A 22,502-nucleotide genomic window follows, 5' to 3' on the forward strand; every position below is an offset into this window, starting at 1 on the left:
TGTCAACACCCAAACTTTATGTTAAGAAATGCTCAGATAAAAGTGTTCAACAGTCACTGAAGTAAGGTAAAAACAAACACCAAAAGGCAAAAAAAACCCACACCTTTACTTCATTTCTACCTCAAACAAAAGAACACTGCATACTGAAAATGTAAAAGAGGATGTCATCACTCTTTGGCATGCTTCTTAGTTAAGTCTAATGCATTATATGCATGATGCCTTTTGGTTCTGGCATGACACTGCCACCTGTGTTTTGCTGCCTGTGTTCTTGATGGGAATCCACAAGACACTGTAGCATTTATCTCTTTCTTACAGTGCCTTAGCTCTCAGTGCTGGAAAATATAACTTTAGGACTGTTCTATCAGGTTCATTATGTATCATTTACCTGTATTATAGCTTACAATATTTTTGGTATCTACTGTATGCATGAAAATTCATTATGGAAAGCATATCAATCCATTTGTTGGGAATCCTGGCTTTCTCTGAGAAACCTCAGTATGTTTAGTTGCTAGTAAGGTGGTCAGATACAGTATTTCACTATTGTAAAAGAATACGGAGAAATAACGCAGCTACAACAGTTTGGAGAATTTTAATGCCTTAAACAGTACTTTCAGACATATTGTTATGAAGAAATTACATAAATATTCATTCTGCACTATAGGATCATCTGTTTGCAGCTGTGGTAATAAGAGGACTTTCCCACCACAAAGTAGAGAACAAAACACAGTGCTCTCCAACATTTACATTTTTATATATATTTTTTTCACTATTCTATATAGGTTTTCTATTTTAACACTTCCCACAAACCATATTACATGCAAAGATAGCATCTCATTACATGCAAGAACACCCTCTTTAGCTCATGAAAGTGTATCTCCTGATACTGAGATAGTATTCTCAAAAAACGCCATGATATGCTTCACCCTGTGCCTGCTTTTTTCCTGGACATCATCTTTGGTATTGCTAGAGACAGGATACTGGCCAAACGAGCCTTTGGCTGTTCTTACATTACTATGTTTTATTCAGTCCTTCACAAGATCAGAGCCTGATATTGCCTTTTATGTGGCCTTCTGTACAAATTAGCTTTCCAAAAGTGGATGAAAAATCTAGCAAGAGGTTAAAAATTCACATTTAAAGAGAAAAATTACATGAGCACACAGAATTAATGAAAACTGATAAATACATGTGAACACCTTAGTCAACATATAACATTCTCTGCTCAATACATTTTCATAATCCTTCCTGAAAATGAAGCTCTTTATAATTATCCACTGATCTGTGTAAGCATCACACACCGATTTTTTTGTTGTTGTTCCATATGATAAACATGAGTTACCTGAGCCAGGCTTTTCCAATACCTATTGAAAGTCATTATTCGTACACCTCTCTTCACTGTCTGTAGTTCTGTAAATGCAACAGTGACCTTTAAAAGCATTAATTGTATTTAATTTATTTTCCATACTTTCCTGTTTCCAGAACATGTTTAATTTTTGGCAAAGCATATGCTTCACAGACCTGTACACCCTGGTAATTCACAAGTGTGAATTAATCAGACAACAGGAAATTCTGCCATTATTTTAGCCATCATCTGAAATGAGTAAAGCAGCACAGAAGAAACAGCACCTCTTAACTTCAAGACATAGATTTTTTCTACAATTCAGGATGCAGTTTTAAGGGGCAGAATTTTGTGTGATTATTTTAATAGTGGGTTTCTGAAAACAGAAACTAAGAAATGCCATAGATTTTTGAAGAGACCACTTATCAATTGGACTATTTGAAATTACTTATCACGTGTGATTCTGTGAAGTTTTTTAAGAACACTTATTTATAGAAGCTTAAAAATGGATTCCCTTCATCCTTCAATTGCATGAACAGAAAGTTAAGTACCTAATAGACCAATTTTCCTTCTTGTGCTCTTGGCAAGGTATGCATACTCTAAAAGGAAGAATTATATCAAAGTCTGTCTTGGATGTATTAAGGGTAAAATGGGGTGGACTTTCTAGGTCACAACTTAGAAATTAACCTACAGAAATATGCAGACTTACTACTAGCTGATACTACTCCACAATTAAAGCAGTTAAGTTTGTAAGTTAACCTTCAGAATGCCTTCCATGAACACGCAGTGCCCTTGTAATATACTACCTTTCAAAGTAGAAAGTTTTTTTCTAGTAAAACTACTGCTATTATTTAAACTATTTAAAGTGGTGTGATTGGATTATTATTATTTTTTTTAAGAGTCATACCTTTCCTTCAAAACCTCATTAATCCTTAGAGGACTTAGATGTCTGATTGTAATAAAGCTAAACTTCCAGAAATAAAAAGAGTCTCTGTGCATGGGAAAAAGACTTACAGTTATTAAATACACTGTGGATGCAGGAAAAGATGGATTAGTAGGCATGATGCAGAAAAAGTAAAATATTTATGCTACACTGTGTAGGAAGAGAAAGACCGTGAGCAAATTAAGTAGAGGATTTCGCTTTGGAAAAAATACATTAAAACAATATTTGATACCAATTTTCTGACATAACAGACATGATAGTGGAATATATTCTGAGATCACAATAGACATAATTCATCTTTAAGTAATAATGAGAACATATTTATTATGAAAAGGAACATTAAATGAAATTCACAACTCTCTACCTCTTTCCATTCCTGTTTATCATAGAATGGTTTGAGCTGGAAGGGACCTTAAAGACCATCCAGTTCCAACCCCACTGCCATGGGGCAGGGACACCTGCCACCCATGGGAGGAGATGGCCCAAAGCCCCATCCAGCCTGGCCTTGAACACCTCCAAGGATGGGGCATCCACAGCTTCTCTGGGCGACCTGTGCCAGTGCCTCACCACCATTTAAGTAAAGAATTTCTTCTGAATATCTAATCCAAATCTACCCTTTTTCAGTAGGAAAACATTACCCCTTGTCCTATCACATGCCCTTATAAAAAGTCTCTCTCTATCATTCTTATGAACCCTCTTTTCGGTATTGAAAGGCTGCAATATAAGGTCTCCCCAGAGCCTTCTCTGCTCCAGGCTGAACAACCCCAGCTCCCTCAGCCTGTCTTCATAGGAGAGGTACTCCAGACCTCTGGTCATCCTCGTGGCCCTCTGGACCTGTTCTAATAGGTCCATGTCCTTCTTGCACTAGGGCCCCAGAGCTGAAAGCAGACTCCAGATGGGTCCCACAAGGGTGGAGTAGAGGGGGAGAATCATCTCCCTTGATGTTCTGGCCATGCTACTTTTGATACAGACCAGGATACAATTGGCTTTTGGGGCTGCAAGCGTGCACTGCCAGCTCATGTCCAATTTTTATCCACCAGTACCCCCAAGTCCTTCTCTGGACTGACTGGTTTGTAGTTCCCAGGGTCTTCTTTTCTACCCTTTTTAAAAATGGGAGTGATGTTGCCATTTTTCCAGTCACTGGGACTCCACCTGACTGCCATGACCTTTCAGATACAATGGAGAATGGCTAGACAACTACATCAGTCAGCTCCCTCAGGACACTGGGATGCGTGTCATCAGTCCCTATAGACTTATAGATGTTCAGGTTCACGAGGTGGTCTCAAACCTGATCTTCACTGCCAGTGGGAGGGACTTTTTAAAGATGACTGTACACATTTAAAGGTGACTGTACACATTTTTAGACACAGAAAGTGGAGAATGGAAAAAGCAAGTGTTTCACAGTAGTTCATAGCCATTTGGTATAAGATGAAATAGCAGAATCTAAGCATTCTAACTTTCACTGTCATGATCTCCCAATTGCTAAGCACTCTTTACATTCCCATGAACTACCATGTTATCAGCACACACGGAGCTTGGACGCAGTCTTTGTAGAACCACTGCAATATTATCAGCTTTCCTCAGACCTGAACAATTACTTTTTAATGACTGATCAGTTTATTAGGACAACAGAACAGAAAATGTTAATGTACATGTTTTACAGGTGCTGTTTCTTACTAATAGTGGAAATTGTATATGTTCCTTATACAGCAGTTCAGCCCTGGCTTAGAGACACCACAGTCACGCAAGTGACACATCACTTGCTCTTCTCCAGAGAGTCATTTCTCTTAACTGCTAAATTGTCATTACTGACCGACTTCCTTGTCATCTTTTAAAGGAGATAAACAATGCACTGAATACTTCTGAGCTTACAGAACGGCCTTGGACCCACCCTACCGGGAACACAAAGAAACCCTTTACACATTTCACCACACATAAACACAAGGCTAAACACCACTACGCTTAGCCCACTGTAATTAAGCAAGAGCAAACCCCTCTGCGATCAAAAAAGTGCATGCGTGTGTGTTGCTGCTAAAAGTACTCACCCAGTTCCAAAACTGACATAAAATGGCAGACACTCGATTTCCTTAAGAAAAAAAAAAGCGTAAAAGTAAGCTTGATTATGGCGTTGTTTTGAGAAGCATAGATTAGAAGTCTAATTTAAATTACACCTCACTCAAGTCTGGCCTGCTTCGCATATGGTGCATAGTGCAAAAGATGTCCCTTGCCAACAGTAAGATTATTCAGTCTAGCCCACAACTACATATTAAAATGTGAGATAAGTCTGAAATTAAAATTCTCACTCTGTGTACATGTTTAAAAAAAGCAATGAATTCTTTAATATAGACACACACAAAAAAAATAATTCTCTTGTGTACAATCATCATTTACTAAGCCTACTGTTGTTGCAAGAAAAAACAAAAGAAAACAAAACTACAGAACAAGCAACTAAACAACTTGCCTTTAAGTGCCCAAATGAATCTCAATGAGAATAATTTCCTCCATTTAGAAAAGAAGCTGAAGAATGAAATTTTATATAATTTTCTTTTTCCTGACTCTCCTTCTGGGATGAGCTAGGTGTTTACTTGTAGGAGCAACACCTAAAGATAGGTTTTTATTATCATGAATTCATTGCTGTATTGAGCCCATTAGAAACAAATTGTCGATAGTGTTTTATGGCTGTAAAATACAAGAAAAAGCCCAAAGGGTGCCCAGACAAAGGACCAGTAGTAGGTTCTCATAGGTTATATACTTAGGTCTCTCTACTGAACAAATAGGGGAGGGGAGTCAGGAATCCTGCAACAGGTCTAAAGATGGTCTCAAGACCTAGGTGAAGAGGAGGGGCAAAACGGAGGGTCCTAGCACATGGCTGCAGGGTGAGAGATGGTGCTACATGCCCATCAGGCAAATTTCTTTCAAGGGCTACTGCCACAACATGGATTACCCTTGTCTTTCCCACTCCTCTCTCCCAAGACAAAACTAAACTAAAAGCCGCAATCCATCCTTAACCTGCAGGATTTTATTTACAGCAACACTGCTCAGTTATCCTGCTGGATGAGGATAGGTACTCAATCCCCCCCAAAGTTATTAGACTAAGAACATCAAATAAGGAACCAACTAGTATGATCTTAACACAGCCATAATACAACGCCTATATGAGGATTTTATAGACCCAGTAAGTGATGGATATTTTCCAGTACCTTTCAAAGTCAGCTACTACCTTTGCCTTGTTTGGATGACAATATTCCCAGTTCCTCTGATCTCTGCTAAAGCATGGTGTACAAGACAGACAGACTTGCCAGGAAAGTTACTGGCAAAGCTTACGGTAGATACTCTGAAAACTCTTCCCCTCAAACATGCCTCAACTGAAGAAATATTGTTTTTCTCAAGAGGAAAAGTGTGCAGTATGTAGTTTCAGCTACTCTGTCCGAGAGATATGAAAACAGTACTGAAAAAGGCCCTTAGCTCCACCTGTTTTCCTAAAAACCTCCTGTCTGCACATGATCACATCAGAATTAAAATCATGAAGTTGAATTTTACACTTGGCTACACTGAGATATATCTAACACAGCTAACTACTGGCAGCGCTAACTCTAAAACCCTAATATGCAGGCATGAGGACCAGGGTAAGTAAAATCAGTACAAACTCCAGCTTGCCCTCACCAATTATATGACAGCAGTTACACTGAATTCTTGCCACAGATGCTGAGTCGGGGCTCTTCCCAGTGCTGTTGAGGCCTCAGTTGGTTACAGCAAAGCAACCCGAGGAGCCGCAGCTGCAGCACTCACTTATATACACGCAAACTAGGAACAAGCCCTAGCTTTGAGAGGGTGTGAAAGAGTCCCGTTCAGTTTGGGTGCTACATCACAAAATAAAAGTCTTTCCTGTCTGAAAGAGAAGCATTTAGACTCTTCTGATTGATACATTCTCTATGCTGGAGGAGTAATTTCTCCTGCATGCCCTTGATGAGTCTGGCGGCACTGATAGCCTGACTTGAAGTTTAACACTAAAAGGACTAATGTGAACAATGACTCTTCAGTGAGCTAACCAGGCTTTAATAATCCTTCGAGAACAGCTAGCAATAACTGAGCAGCATAATAGCAAGTTTCCCAAAAGCGGGTCATCATGCTGGAAACAGGGGCCTGTGTGTGTGAGAGACAATGATTACAGTATTTAATCATCAGCTTCACCGTTCCAACTATTCTTGACCACAGTGTCTACTTTTAGACAATACACTGATCGCGGTCAATGAATTTGTGCTGTGTGGCAGTCAATCAGAAATCTAAATTTAACAAGTGCAGTACCCAAGTTTTTCAAAAACCTTATTCCGCCAAAAGTTCATGTATTTACATGACTTCTTGATGGTATGAGTCATCACCAGATATCACTAACTTCTAGTGCTTCATGACATACTCCAAAGAATGAATATCCATTCATTGTAATTTTTTTTATGATGTGGACTGATTGTAGAAACTAGTTGGGAATAAAAAGATCACTATTACCGTGCATATTATGTGTATATACATGCATAATACAATTAAAATATTCAAATGAATTTTGAATATAAATAAATATAAATGGATATAAAAAGGTACCATAACATATACACGCTTGCCTATGATTTTATTCTACATTATTCCCATAGTTGACACTTTCCATTAAGAAATCTTTGTAAAAAATATTTAGATTGTATTAAAATGTTTTGGTATTGAAGTAGCTAAAAATTCAGAGGCTAATTTAGTCTTTTGTGTCACACATGTACAAATCCAGTGAAGCAGGGATAATAATGAACAGAATTGGGCCCTAAAACGTTCTAATTTGACACTAATCAGTAATAAAAGGCAATGCAAACTTGTGCTAAACTGATTACACCCATATAGCAATATCTGTATAATGGCTTTAGCTGCTTAGCAACGAAAGTACAAGAATACCAGATAAAATGGATTATAAACTCTGATTAGTCCCAGATGAATGTTACAGTGGCCAGTCACGTTAATTTGCACTGTATATCATAAATGACACCCCTCTGAGCTATTACTACAGAAGACATTTACTTTTCTGTACAAATACATGTAAGAGAAATAAGACGTGCTTTTACATTACCAAAGACAGTTTTGGTTAAATAGTACAGTGATTCTTCTCAAATTAATTTAGAAAGCATGACTAAAGGACATCATAAACATATGATTCTCTTTCCTTTAATGTTTTATATTTTCTTACACCAAAAACAAACAAACAAACAAAAAAACAAACAAAAAACCCCCACGTCACTTTAAAAATGAAACTTCATTTCATACCGTTTGCAACATTCCACTTTTCCATATTGATCCTTGTACACTATAATAATGTACTACTGGACTTCCAAACCCTCTTTGGAAACTTTTACATACAAGCCATAAGCAGAAGAAATACTGATTACCCCCTTTTTTTTTTCTTTTTAACCAAGAGGGGTCTGATTCAGAGAGAGGCTCAGAGATATGGCAAAATCAGAAAGTAAGAGCATAACTTCTGAAATTGAAACAAAATCTCCTAAATCTTAGCTTTAAAAACTTCAGCATTCTAGCACTACTCAAAGTGTGCTAGACACCCTGCAAACATACAAAGAGGAACAGTACCTGAACCACAGTACCCACAATCCTGGATAAAGCAGCAGTAAGCCACTAGGTAGAACATAACAGTTAAGAGATCGACATAGTGGTAAGAGGCTCATTACAGCCTATTTGTAGATGTCTTTCAGTTCGGCCACCATCACGTAGCTAATCTCTAACTTATAGCACTGAAACACAGGAAAAAAGCAAATGGTCTCGCAGGTCTGCTCAGGAACTATGCACCATGCATAGACAGGCTGCAATTAACATGCAGCCAATTGTACAGGGCAAATGGTTTTAGGGGTGGGATAAGTCTAACGATTTATCTGTAGAAACCTTTCTGACTTATTCTAACCTTTATTCAATTGTTGTCTCTAATAGAAATAGCTGTAATGTTGACTAAGGGTCCTTAGTTATGCAACTCTTTATCTTTCATTATGAACACTGCTTTGTACTTGCAGTACACTGTAGTACTCTGTACTATGTATACAAAGCAATTTTGTTGAAGATAGTAGTCTGAATAGAACAGGTGAGCACTAGTCCCAGAGTTAGTTAATATCATGAAGTTGGATAAAAAAGCAAATGGCGGATGTTAGAAGCAGTAGCACTATAGTCTTCTAAATTTATAATGAATTGAAGAATTTATTATAATGAATTTGGAGAAGAGAACACTGAGAAGGGATCTTATCAATGTATACAAATATCTGAAGAGAGGGTGTCGAGAGGATGGGGCCAGACTTATTTCAGTGGTGACCAGCAACAGGACAAGAGGCAATGGGCACAAACCGAAACACAGAAAGTTCTGGCTGAATATGAGGAAACTTTACTCTAAGGGTGACAGAGCACTAGAACAGGTTGCCCAGTGAGGCTGTGGAGTCTCCTTCTCTGGAGATATTCAAAACTTGCCTGGATGCAATCCTGTACAATGTGCGCTATGACCCTACTTGGCAGGGGGGTTGGACCAGATGATCTCCAGAGGTCCCTTCCAACCTCAACATTCTGTGATTCTGTGAATTATCATAATAAATGTTCCACTGTCCTAAATACTTCAAAAAACATTTACTTTCTAACGTATTTATTAAGATAATTTATTATAAATTATAGGGTGTGTACATATATGTATATATATCTCACAAGGTGGAGGTCTAGAAAATTTTAAGTACTAAAAGAATGTTGAAAGGGGCACACGAGGAATAAAGTGAAGCTAGGTATACCTATGTTTTGTAGAATCTCAACTTTCCATTAAAAAAAAAGTCTTTAATTTTCACAGGTCTGAAACTTCCAGCTATGAACCAAGCATTAAATACAGGAACACTTTCAGAGAAAGTAGCTCTAGAAATACTTAAGATCCCTTTCCCAGCCATCTGACTGAAGCATTAACAACAAACCTAATGTTGACAGTGTTTCATAGCTGATCAGTGAAGCATGGCATGAGGTTGAAATGAAGAGGACACTGGAGAGGGGAAATGGATGCAGTGTCAGCATTATTGTCAGGTAGTATGCTCCTTACTAAAAACACTGAGAGCCAGAATACAGAAGAAGAGAAAGTAAGAGGAATAAGTGAAAAAAAGGATGCAAACAAGAGTAGCCCTGAACCTTTCCCATCCCCATGTCTGACTTTTTTCCAGTAAAGGACACAAAGTCCTGAATAAATCAAAGATGATGATAAGCAATGGGCAGTTCTTACAAAAATGTTATACCCTGTATGCTGAGTTTTGTGCAAGTTTTACTCTGCAAGAGTCACATATAGAATGCAGTATTCGTCATTTACGTCCCAGCAGACAGACCACAAACAATGTTTATAAATCTATGTTTATAAATTAGGCCTCTGAAAACACTGATAGATGCATTGACCATATTCTAGCCAAAAAAAAAAGGATATGCTGCCATACTATAGGAGCATTGAAAAATACTATCCAACTGTGACACAGATTTGTAAGATATGCTTCATTAAAATATGGAAGCTCCTTACACATAAAATCATGGATCAGTTGAGGTCGTGCCAGTAGATCTTACATTCTTTCATTCCTTCTAATGTGCAGGACTTGGTCACTGAGTTCATACCTCAACTACTGCAGACAAAACATCGTATATCAGCTCCACGCACACTATCCCAAGGTTTGGAACAGAACCCAGCTCTCTTGACTTTCAGGTCACTGCAGAAGACCACAACACAATCCCTAAAGTACAACATTTGAATACATACAATTTAAATATATAATGTTGATTTGATGGGCTTAAAGCAAACTGGTTTGATCAAAGTTATCTTTTGGATTAAGAAGGAAAATGAAAAATATCAGTCCCAAGAATATTCCTTTAAAATAAAATAATGAGTTATAAATTTAATTCAAAGACCATTGTGAAAAGATATTTCCCCTGATCTATATAGCTCATCTTACTGAGCTAAGTGAACAGGAGACAGAAATTGAACTTTATCTATATAAATAAATTTATAGAACTTTATTAGTCTTTCAACTGAAGGCTCCATTTCTGAAAAGCATATTTAATTCTCTGGAAAATATTAACATGTGCATAGCTTTGAGATTATTTGAGTGAAAGTATATGCTTATAGTTAAACAGGAATATTTTGATGAACTGAAGCCACAGTAAGATTATGGTACTAATCCTGATTTCAGTGAAATTATTATTGTATTTAAAGTAGTGATGCATATAAACCAGTTTTGATCACAATATTTGTTATTTGCAGAATTTTCATCTGCATTAATAAGAAGCTGGATGGGACTGAGAAAAGTAAATTCAGATATGTAAAGCAAAAAACACACTAGTGTATAAGGTATGCTTGTTACTAGCCATTATTCAGCATGCTTTCTGAATTCCAAGGTAATTCTTATTTACTGTGATGACAACATCAACATTTAGTAAATGCTGCTAATGAAAAATCTGCTCTGTGAAAGAAAAAATAATAATACCGAAGCGCACTTACTGTACAAAGCATTACAGGCAACTTTTCTGCAGTGTCTTCACCTTATTACTAAAGGAAGATACTGCAATAAATAAAGTTGAACTCATACATTTACATTTTTGTGGAAGAGGAACAAAGCAAGTAACGTTATTACACAAAGCAAACCTCTAAGTACTTTAGCAATGAATACTGAGTCAACATCCCCATTAAATCAGGGTGTATATGACAAATAAGCTCTACTTGAACTGTAAAATTTAATTCCAGCATGATCACTTCAGGGACCAGTTCTGCAAAACACAGCCGCCATGGTACAGCATACAACTGCAGTGTAAGTAACTAGATACTACTGTTAAACACATTTTAAACTCTATTGTACAATAGCCTTTGTCTCGATAAAGCTATTTTAACCATAGACCATGGTTGTTCAAGTAAGTTTTTCTACCTGTTTTTCCGCCGAACCCAAGCAAATTGCTCAGTGACTAGTTGACTTGGTACAGTTTCATTTGTTGTCATTCATAAATAATTTACAGCTTTAATAGATGCATTAATTTTTGCTTTTAAATACATTTTGTTTGTTGCTTCTTTATAAAGAGTTCTTTACAAATTGTTCACAGGCCATGTTCAAACCTTTGATTTTTCAACTGTGGACTTTTAATTTGATTGAGTATCACTAGCTGTACTTTTGGTTGTTTGGTAAGAGTCACTGGACTATGATTTGTAATTCTATGAACTACCTAGCTATCAGTTCCTCTGAGTTCAAGCAAAACCACAAACTATAGTCTTGTTATATTCATTGCAAGAGTGAAGCATCTCAGTTTCTCTGGGTAAAAGATCTGTGAAGAGAGAAGATGACGAGAAGAATTTCTGAATATTTTCCTTCGATGAATGGCTTCGGAGAGTGAGAAGGAAGACAAAAAGCATGACAAAAAAAGGGGAGAACAGATGAGAAATACAAATGGGAAGAAATCTCAAGGAAACCAGAGGAGTAGCAGGAGAAACTTCTGGCATAATTTGTTTAATGTAAAACTCATCTTTACTGATGTTACATGATTTACATCAGGCAAGCGATACATTTATTTGCATTTCAGAGTGTGGTCTGCTTTAGTCCTAAAGATGCCCCTCTTTTCATGGTTTATCCCTCAACCCTAGTACAATCTTTCTATTACTTTCTTCATCTAAAACCTTCATCATGCTCAGTGACAGTAATACAGTTTAAAATAATGTTAAAACATTTATATGTTCACAGATATATTCAAATGAAAAAAAAGTCTCGGTAAGTGAAACATCCTTCCATAGACCATCTGTAGGTGGAAGAATGTTACACACACATTCCTGGGCTGTTTTCTGTGTTAACTTCAAAGCATATAAAACACCAATGGAATTTCAATATATTAGGAACTGTTAAATCATATTAAGTATTTGTTATAAGAATATTTGAACACAGTTTAATCTTGATCCTACTAGCCATTTTCCTCTGGCTTTCTCACTGCCCTATTTATCTTTCCTGACAACTTTGCTTGGAGATATTCTAATTGCAGCTTTTCTGTAATTCTACACAATTATTGCACTTGTTCATTTGTGCCATATGCATTTTTGATTATACTATGAGAATGGCTGGCAATATGCAGGTATTTATGTAAGTGCATGCATATGCTCATATACACGATTAGTAATGCTTATTTTTGTTCAAGATGCAAGTTGAATAATTCATTTAATCTGACAAACTTTTGTTTCCATGAAATTGACTTAACTGCTCAAATGTAACATCTTAATAAAAGAAAAAATACCAGAATGTTGAGTCTATATGATGACTGGTAAGCGAAGGAAATTGATTTGTATGTTATTTAATATATACATATATATTGAAGTCTAAACTTATTCCCTACAGGTCAAAAACTGATCCTGTCGAAATAAATGGTATATTTAGTTAGATTGGCAGAAGTTCAAGCCTTAGTGCTTTGAAATAGTGAACATTTTATCAGGCTTTTCAAAAATAAAGGATTCCTCTGTAAATTCAATTATGTACAATTGATATTCTAGCTGCAAGACAGATTCACCTTGTGTATTTATTGTACACAAAGCTCTCTGGACAATCAGGTAGAAAACTGTCAGATCAGGTGAATGACAAGAGAAATAAGGGATTAAAAACAGAAATAGCCTGTGAACACAATGGGTCTCAAGCACTTTGACAGGATTCAGAGATACTAGAGAGTCAAGTCAGCCACACCATCCAAATATTTGCTTACACTTAAGAAGCAAATCCAAAACATGTGCTAGAAAGAGGAAATCTATAAGAAAAAAATTATTTGTCCCAGTGAACACACCATGAGAAAAGGCTCTCATTATCAGTTCTTTCTGGCCTCCCTTCTCCCTGCTGCTCAAGTACATGGGTAGTATTAGCATTATAGGACTTATTCGATAAGCAGCATACTATTGCCTTTGTTTTTTGAATATTAACTGTGTACTACATAGCACAAGAAAATTGAAAAGACAAGTGTTCTGCCACAATCTTATTTGTGACAAGACCATTTTCGAGTTTTCACTCTGAAAACTGGATGTTAAAAACATTTGTACTTAATTCAACAAAAGATATACCCTATTGGCGTACACAAGAAACACAGAAAATGGCACCTCAGTAGTTTTTTTCTGTGATTTAGTTATTTACTTATTTATTTTAACTCATTTACTGCCATCTCCTGGTACTTACAAGGTAATAGTATTTCTGCTATTTAACAGCAGCCAATACCCTCCCATTCAGCACTATTGAAAAGACAAAATCTTCTCAGAAATCTTTTTGCAATATTGTTGTACTTTTTATGTTGCTATCTTTTATTCTGGAAATAGCAAACACTGTTCCTTGGGCAGAAACCTGTAAAAGGTTCATGAAGCTTACCTTTGTCTGGAAGCAGCAGTAAAGTTGTGTTAGGTATGGATGTTTCCGTGCTAATGCCAGAATTCTCTTCTCTGTCATTGTGCAGTCTACGTCATCATCTTGAAGTATGACATCTTTTTTCAAGACTTTCACTGCATACACTTCATCTTTTCCTTTTAGTTCAGCTAACATTACCTAAAACAAACAAAAAATCTATTTGCACACAAACACATTATAGTACACGAACATACGCAGGGCTGCATAGAAGTTTGAATGCACTGAAAATAAAAAGAGATCTGAAAATAATGCAATGGTGCAATGACAATTACCTATTTGCCTAGATGAAATTGTATGTTTATGAAATTAAATTAGTGCAATTTTAGAGAAAGATACGTACGGTATTCTTTAAATTTGAAACAGATCACATGTATTTTGTTTTTTAGTTAAGAATGCAGAGGATAAGAAGTTTTTAACCCTTCATTTACATATCTTAATGAGATCTCAAAAACTAAAAAAAGAAGGAACATAAATTTACTTCCTCTTTTTATCTCCCATTTTTGTCAGGGAGACTCGTGCGTGATGAACCTGACATACAATCCCACTTACTATCCTGGCCACTTCGATTTTAATTGCTGTTGTTATTTAAGATTCAAGTCCTACGCTCTCTTAAGGTCAGTTCTAGTTTGGAGATAGAGTAGGCTTCAGAGGACAGATCAGAAAACAGGGAGACTCAAAAGAACCGCTTCAGCCCTGTCCCCTTGCATCTGCAGTTCTCATATAGCCAGGAGGGAAGAGTGTACTTGTGAAACAGATTCACATTTCAGTCCTCCTCTTAGATTCTATAGTGAAGAGAAAATCTGTAAGCACCGTAAATAGAGCAATTCCCTTTCTACCCTCATCAATTCCCCATTGTAGGATAATTCACCTATCTGGTGAATTATGTCTTGGCTCCATACGTAGTATTTTCAGCAACTTTTTAACCCTCCCGCACTCATCATATCTGACTAGAAATGCTTGAGTTCCTTCTCCTCCAGCACTGAACGTATCTACCAAAGAAAAACAAAGACACATAAATTGTTCAGTGAAATAAGTAAATTTGAACTGGTTGAACTGGATTTTACCTAGAGAGGGAATGAACTCAGAACTCCACAGCATTATTCCTTGTCTGAATTTTCCTGTTTGACCACAACTATTTGCCTTGTTGAACAGTACATATGCAACTGTATGTATGTCTTTACTTCATTACCAATATTCTGAAACAGTGAAGCATTGACATTTTATTTCAAAAGGCTTGACCTTTTACTGTAGTGCGCTAGAGCACAGAAAATTCCAGCTGATGAGCAGGTTGATACTCATGATCACCAGAGTAAAGGTGGCTTTTACCCCATGTGTAAAGAATGTAAGGAAACCGCTAGGGTGGAAGCACTTTCTGAATATCAGTATGAGTATTTTCCAAGCAGCACAGTCAAAAATAGCCTGCACACTGGGAGGGGAAGAGGGGGAGGAAGGCTACTTACCTTGCCAAAGCTGCCTTTCCCTAACACTTTGATGAAGTTGAACTCTTCAAGGCCTATTCGCTTGGTCTGGGCTTGCTTGACCTCCCCATTTTCACCATTTTCCCCAGGTTTGTTAAGCTGGTTGTCTGCTGACGTTGTAGCTGTTGCCCTGTGTTCCTCTCCTCGGTTGTCAAATGATAATGCTTTCCTAATGTTGTTTTCCAGCTCTTTGATTTCTGTGAAAATGTGAGAAAGTTTTAACTAAACACCATAAAAACAATGTGTCAGTCCGTGTAAATCTGGGGCACAGACATTCATCATCCTTGAATACTGTGCAAAGCATTCTGTGGCTAAGAATACACATTTAGCAAACTGCTTCTCGGACCTTACAGCAATCAGCCAAAAACCTGCTGTAGCAGGAAGGGTGGCCTTTTGAAATGAACCTAAGAGAATGACGCATCCAAAACTCCAACGATAAGTCAGACTAGTGGCCAAATAGTTGTTTTAGTGATTTTTGGGTGTTCCTGTATCACAGAGTAGTACTTTGTTTTGAATCCCTTATCTTCCTGCAGCACTTACTCATCTTCCTGCTTAAGTATTTTAGTCATTTCTTCAAAAGTTCAAAGGATAGTTGGGTGTCCCAGTCCTTGGAAGTCAACATGAATGAAAAAACTTACTCAGCTCCAGCTCTTATCAGATAGCTGCCAATAAAGTATTTGACAACTTGCTAGTGCCACTTCAAATAGCAATTGTGCAGATTTGCTAAATGGCTCTCAAGGCTTCTAAATCTTAAAACACACTGAATCCTGGTGGTTAAGGGATGTCAGAGTCTGCCTCAAACTTTTACATAGTACTTCCACCTGATGGCCTTGGAAGCAAATACTTTCATGGACAAATAAAAAAGTGAAATTTAAAAGAGAATTTGGACAAATTATTTGCTTTTATTTTAACCAAAATATCAGATATTTCAAAAATATTATTTAACCAAATGTTGCCTGTAAAACCAAAAGGTTGAGAAATTCAAATCAGTTCTGGACTCAAGAGGCTTATAGTACTTATACCATAGAGCTTTGGAAGCTTTTTTCCTCAAATTAAGGGTGAGAAATTACTCAACTGTAAATAATTTCCAAAGAACGTAACACAAAAGTATCCATCTTCCTTTGCCTTGGTGTAAAGATTTTTCATTAACCAGTTTACACACATGATGATACAGAAGATGCCTTCACAGACATCTAATTTTTAAAAACACCAGCCAGATCAGACTCTAAAAGTGCTGCTGACATACATGTTCTCTCAATCAGGCTGTTCAGCTCAAGAAATTGAAGTCATATCAGTGACAATTACAATATTTGTCTCCAGATCCTCTAGAGAAGATGCAGAAACTCTAGTATACCCTAATTGGATGGAAGCTTTTATTATCACAAATGTTCACTGTGGAATTGCAATTTTATCTCAGAAACTTATTAAAAGATGGAGGCTTTTCAGACAGATAAAAGCACTCTCAAGTTCAGTTGTACTATTTAAAATGTTATCACTCTTACAATAGCACACTCTCCTTCCATAAAGGCACTTAGTTAGGCAAGGACTTGCCTGGTAACCTTCAAAATATTTTAAGATGACTGCTTTATAATTTTACCTTTGAAAGCCACTTAATTTCAGAGATTTAAAGGAAATGAGAGCCTTTTAAAAAAGCTTTTACAGTTCCCAACTTTCTCAGTAGATGCTTCATTTTGTGGTTGTAACTACCTGGTTGATTTGGTTCTACAAAGGTTGGGTCTGATAGCTTTTTTATTTCTCATAAAGAAGGACATTAAGTAACAATATGTATTAGTTAGGAAATAAAAAGTTCAACCTTGATCACATGGAGAAGTTGGTGCTGACTTTGACCTATCTTCTTCCGATGATGTGCTTCCAGGAACCGGTTGTTGAGTCTCGGCACCTGCAATTAGCTAAAAACATTTCCAAAAGGGCTAGTCAGCTATGAATCCTCCACTGCAGGGTGCCGAGAGGAGATTTAACAACATTAATGCACAAGTAGAAGTATGAAAAAAAATTAAGATGCTCTAGCCCTACTGACTCACACTGACAGAACCTCAATCATACAATAGATGGCATCACATCAAATACAGATCAGAATATAAACGGAGAAAGAATCATCAATTTAAAGGTAAATAGGTTCTTTTGATGAAATAGATGTAATAATCATACCCAGTGAGAGGGAAAGTTTTGTATAACCAACTTGAACCTGTGTAGAAATTCATCCAGAAAATACATAACTACATAAGTATCAGAAAGCACTGCGAACTCATTCATGCAGTAGTAACATGACACCATCTTTTTCCAGGAGTCACAGATCAGTTACTTTATTTCTGAATTTGCTATGTTTCTGTAACATTCTAAAATGGTATACATGGGATACAAATGTGCTATAACTGGGAAAATGAATGAAACCAAATGTTTTACAGTATTTTATGAAATTATGCCTAATATTTGCCTATTCCTGCAAGTGAGAACAAAGGGTCTTTTGTCACAGCCATGCAAACTGAGATTGAAAGTGTGGCCAAATTCTGATCCAGGATACATATTATAAATCCATGGTATCTTCATTGACTTTGGATGCACTTGGGGTGACCTACGCTTTTTATCCAAGAACAGCCTTGTTCTTCTTGTAATAGTAACGATAACTCTGAAACCATCACATATCTGACAAACAGTTCCTCTTTATGGGAATCACCACACTGCTCATTTATCAGCACTTACAAACAACGTTATGGAGTAGTTCAGTGCTTCAACCAATCAATTACCCAATGGCAATTCTAAGCCAGAGACACATTTATGTTTTTATGAACTGCTTTGTCAGATATTGTCTCTCTGTCAAATCTCCCTCCTCAAAATTAAAAAGGGAAAAAAGACTCCCAGAATCTCCAGGTTTACAAAACTGTAGCAGGTCAAAATAAATTTTGTAGTGAATTTCAGAGTAGATAATTTGCAGTTATAAATCAAAAGCCAAAGTCTTAAATCTGTACTGACTTAAAAAAAATAAATCTCTTGTGCAAGTCATGTGAGTGGGATTGAGCCCTGATTTGTGAAGTTAGAATGCAGCCATAGTAATCTCATTTTTTACAGCAAAATTACCTTTTTCCTCCTCTGCCCACTATTAGTTATCTTATCTGGAGTGACTCCAAGATCTGCAAGAACTTTAGCTATGCCTCTAGCATCCACTCCACAGTTTGGTGCCACATTTGTTTCACAGCGTCGATGTACATTCATCTTGCAAACTGCAATGAAATGTAAAGAAATAAACTAGAATAAATACTATCTTGCCATGTTTTTTGTCTTACTTAAATCAGACCTTATTGGACCTACCAATATCTCTTTCAAATAAATATAATTTCAGTAGAAAAATACTTAGCTGAATTTGCAATGACACTTGAATGCTAATATAAAAGGACTAACCCAGTTATCATTCTTCTTCTGTGACAATACAGAACAGTGTTTTCATACAGCCCCCAAACAGACATAGGAACAAATGAAAACATTTAATGATGCTATAAATCTTAATTAGAATTTGAATAAGAAAATAAAAATCTTTCAGAGCTTGAATTTTAGCAGTCCACTTTGCTCTCATTCTGAGGGCTCAGCATTAATTCTTCATGCATTGTTGCTTCTTGCTCTATTTTACTCAAGAAAATTAATTCCTACTGTAGGCAGGCCTAAAATCAACAGTACTTTAAGTTTTATTAGAAGTCTTTGGCACTGTCAAACACTCTTTTCCTTCAGATCATCCATTTATTAAGCTCTTTCTCTTAAGTACCATCTCCTGAAAACAGCATAGTAGTATGAGCTAAAAAAAAAATATTAAAAAAAATGTTACAATGCTTCCAGGTTATGTGGTAGCCCTGAGAACATTAAAAATAGCATGGAGTGGATTTGCTAGGAGCCAGATGACATATTTTATCTTAGACTTCACTGCCCCCTCGTGGAGCAAGCCATAAACCAAACAAAAGTGCAAGTGTAGTTAAATACTAGATAAATATTCAATTGATCCAATTCCTCACTTCATTAGCACTGCAATATATTATTAATCAACTACAGTTTCACTGTATAAGCCCTAAAGAAACCACATGTGTCTCAGACTAGTATCAGCTGTGCAGATAAGTACTGTATCTTTGGCAGTAATCATGCACTTCAGAAAGCAGGTGCCTTTCATTTCCAAGTATGTTTCAGCTCACAAGAAGAGCAAAAAGAAACTGCTATACGCAGTACTTTCACTATATGTATATTCAATGACAAGCTAAGTGGCAAGTAAAATGCTAGACCCAGGATACATAACAGTGGACCCTGAGGAATTGAAAGCAGGACACTTGTATGTGCTCCAACATTGTAAAACGAAGCACAGGAATAACCAGTCAGGAAAACACGCAAACAACAACAGCAACAACAAAAAAACACAGAAGAATAAAACCCTGAAATACACTTTTCATGGCATTAATAATTACATTGGGCAAACAAGTACATCTCTGAAGAAGGGAACATTGTTCAGCATTTGTTAAGAGAGAAAACAAAGCATGGAAAAAATTACATTTCAAGGTTGGATGAATACTAGATTTTGTGCAGGCAGTACTGCATTTTCAAAGCTATTAATTTGATGAACACTTAGAAAGCAATACAGGCTCTCTGAAATACTGTATGTATACATCTGCTCCACAATAGATTCACATATATGAGCCATAACACTATTCTCTGTAGAAATGAACAAATATGGCATTATGGTACTTGAGAGAAAATATGCCAGTGAACTAATAAATTTACAGATTAATGGGAGAGATATTATAGCTGTGATTTAAAATCAAGGTACAAAACAATCAGGTTTAACTGAAAAATCTTTTCTGAACATATCTCCACTATAATTAAGATAGTATTTGAATAGTATCTTTAATAATAGTAAAGCAACAGTATTTCAAGTCCAACATTTTACCACTGAGCACCATCTAGAATCACAAGGCAAGGCTTAAACTTTAGAATGCTCTGTGTTTCATTTAGCCATGAAAGAAATTTCTTCTTTCCCTTGCTGGTCAGCAATACGTGACTACGTGACACGAAACATTAGGTCTGACCCTCACCTATAATTATACCTTATCTTAAATAACCACCAAAGACAGTACTTCATAGATCATGCATTTATACACATATATATGACTCCATGTTTCTACCATTGAGAAGTGCACATAATGTGATTTTTGTACTTATGAAGATGACCTACCTATTTATAAAGGTGTAACAAAATGAAATTGCATGTAATTTCATTAGGTACTACTTTCTAAGGATCTGACATTATCTTCATGACATCATTCACATCAGCTCATTCACTTCGGTATTTTGTTCACTATTTCTAAAATATTATTTTCCTTTGCAAGAGTTCGTACCTATTTTCCCCCTTTTAGAACATACAGAGCTCAGTTTTAAACAAGGAGATATGGAACCAACCATTTCTGTTAGTTGGTTTAAAATGACATGAACATACCTTCCAACAGTAGCTTCATACACAGTCCAGTTTGTACAGTCCTTAAGCTGCAGAACATAATGAATCTTTTGCTTTCTGAATAGAGGGGCTAGGCAGATCGTCACAAAGCATAATTCATTTAGATATCAAAATACCTCATCTTCTGGATATGGGCCCAAGAAATGCTTTGCCTAGCATTCAATACGTAACAGTCATGTTTGAAGCTGATATTAAAGGAAAAGTTGCCAGAATACTAATGTTTATAAAGTTTAACAACCACAAACCTGAAAACACAGAAGGCACATAAGATCAAGGGATGTAAATTCTAACGTCTCTAATTTTCTGCCAATTTCTAATCTCCTGTGTGGCAATAATCCTGCATGGCAGCCTGTGTAAAATTTGTTTCTTCACCTTCTGCATTTGTTACTGGTTGGTGTTTCAGACAGGGGAAAGGTCACTTTCTAAAGGTAATGACTATCCCTACAGCATTCCACTATTCAGTTTGTATTAACCCCTGTACGTGCTGGAAGAAACAGAGTACCTTGGAAGCAGTACCATATTTTTTAATTACAACAGAGAAGGTCTTTCCGTATCTACTGCACTTACAAGGAAAAAGAAGAGATCTAAAGTGATAATCCTTACCTTTGCATTGTAAACCTTGTCTCAGAAGACCCCAGAGCAATGAACCACAGTGGTCACAGAAAGTGGGTACTTTATAATTGTGAATGCTGAACTTGTGAGGCATGTTGACACTGAAACGCTGGGATCCCACTTGCTGAAAAAGGAAAGCACAGCACATTTCATTCTAATTATTCTTTTTATATTCAGTGTACACTGAGGCCTTTTATGTTTTGAAACCACACAATTCAAACAAGATGAAATAGGTTTGTGCTCAAATGATCTTTCCATTAGGTACGCTCCAGATTTCTTCTCACTATTTTATCTGGGGGAAAAGAAGGGGAAGGGCTGCTGTTGTCCAAGAGACAAAGACTAAAGTCTACTTCCTAGTACTTCTGGAAACAACAAATACATAGCTATCAGGAAAGATCTCTTAATGTGGAAGGCAAGGAAGTCACTCCCAATTGTTTTAGGAGCAGGAGGCAGGTTTAATACAGGACTAAGAAAGAGAAATATACCACAACCCACTTGTGTTCTCATATCCCACTGTTCTTTAGATTATGAAAACAACAACAATAAATTGTTGTGCTTGAGGATTCCAAGGTATGATTACTTACTAATTAAAGGATGTCACTGATAAGTTTTTATAGCTGCCACTGTACAGCAGGAGATTTATTTCAGTATTTTTCCTTCCCTTTCCTATTACTGCTGGCTTCTCTCCAGTGATCTAGTACCCCTTCCAAACAATGAAAGCATTATATCAGCAAAGCATACAAGTCCTCACTAGTCTGGAGCCTGGGAATATAAATCCACGCAAGATTTCCTATCTTCCTGTGGGTACTATGCAACAGCACTAGACAAACACAGTTCTTTATCACAAGAGATCAAGTCTCCAACATAAAATACGGGTTGTGAACCAGATATTAAAGAGCACTTCTAGTTTGAACAATGGTGGTCAACTGCACAGGAAGAATGAGATGAGCTAGTGTCTCGATCATATTCAAATCGAAGTTGCAAGAGTGGCTTAAATCCATAGCCACCTATAACTTTCTAATTTAAAGCTGTGCTTTTTCTGATATATAAATTTTGGCTTTTAACAATTAGAAACAAAAATGTACTTTTTCTGCATGGCCAATGAACTGGGGTCACCCACAGGAGATTTCCCCTGATTCACCATTTCACCTGATCCTGTAGTGAAACATAGTAGGCCTTTGATGTCCAA

At 36.7% G+C, this 22,502-nt stretch overlaps 1 protein-coding gene across 3 annotated transcripts in view; it reads right to left on the reverse strand.

Moving 5' to 3' along the window:
• PRKCE (protein kinase C epsilon) overlaps positions 1 to 22,502 on the reverse strand; it is a 300,248-nt gene that overhangs the window by 89,111 nt on the left and 188,635 nt on the right. For all 3 annotated transcript variants that reach the window (XM_040551098.1, XM_040551101.1, XM_040551100.1), the window contains exons 6-10: positions 21,305 to 21,437; positions 18,295 to 18,437; positions 17,012 to 17,108; positions 15,181 to 15,395; positions 13,685 to 13,858 (exon numbers count right to left, since the gene is read on the reverse strand). In XM_040551098.1, coding sequence (XP_040407032.1) covers positions 13,685 to 13,858; positions 15,181 to 15,395; positions 17,012 to 17,108; positions 18,295 to 18,437; positions 21,305 to 21,437 — 762 coding nt within the window. The remainder of the gene's footprint in view (positions 1 to 13,684; positions 13,859 to 15,180; positions 15,396 to 17,011; positions 17,109 to 18,294; positions 18,438 to 21,304; positions 21,438 to 22,502) is intronic.

The sequence above is a fragment of the Cygnus olor genome, chromosome 3 (genome assembly GCF_009769625.2).
Source record: "Cygnus olor isolate bCygOlo1 chromosome 3, bCygOlo1.pri.v2, whole genome shotgun sequence".
Taxonomy (NCBI): Eukaryota; Metazoa; Chordata; class Aves; order Anseriformes; family Anatidae; genus Cygnus; species Cygnus olor.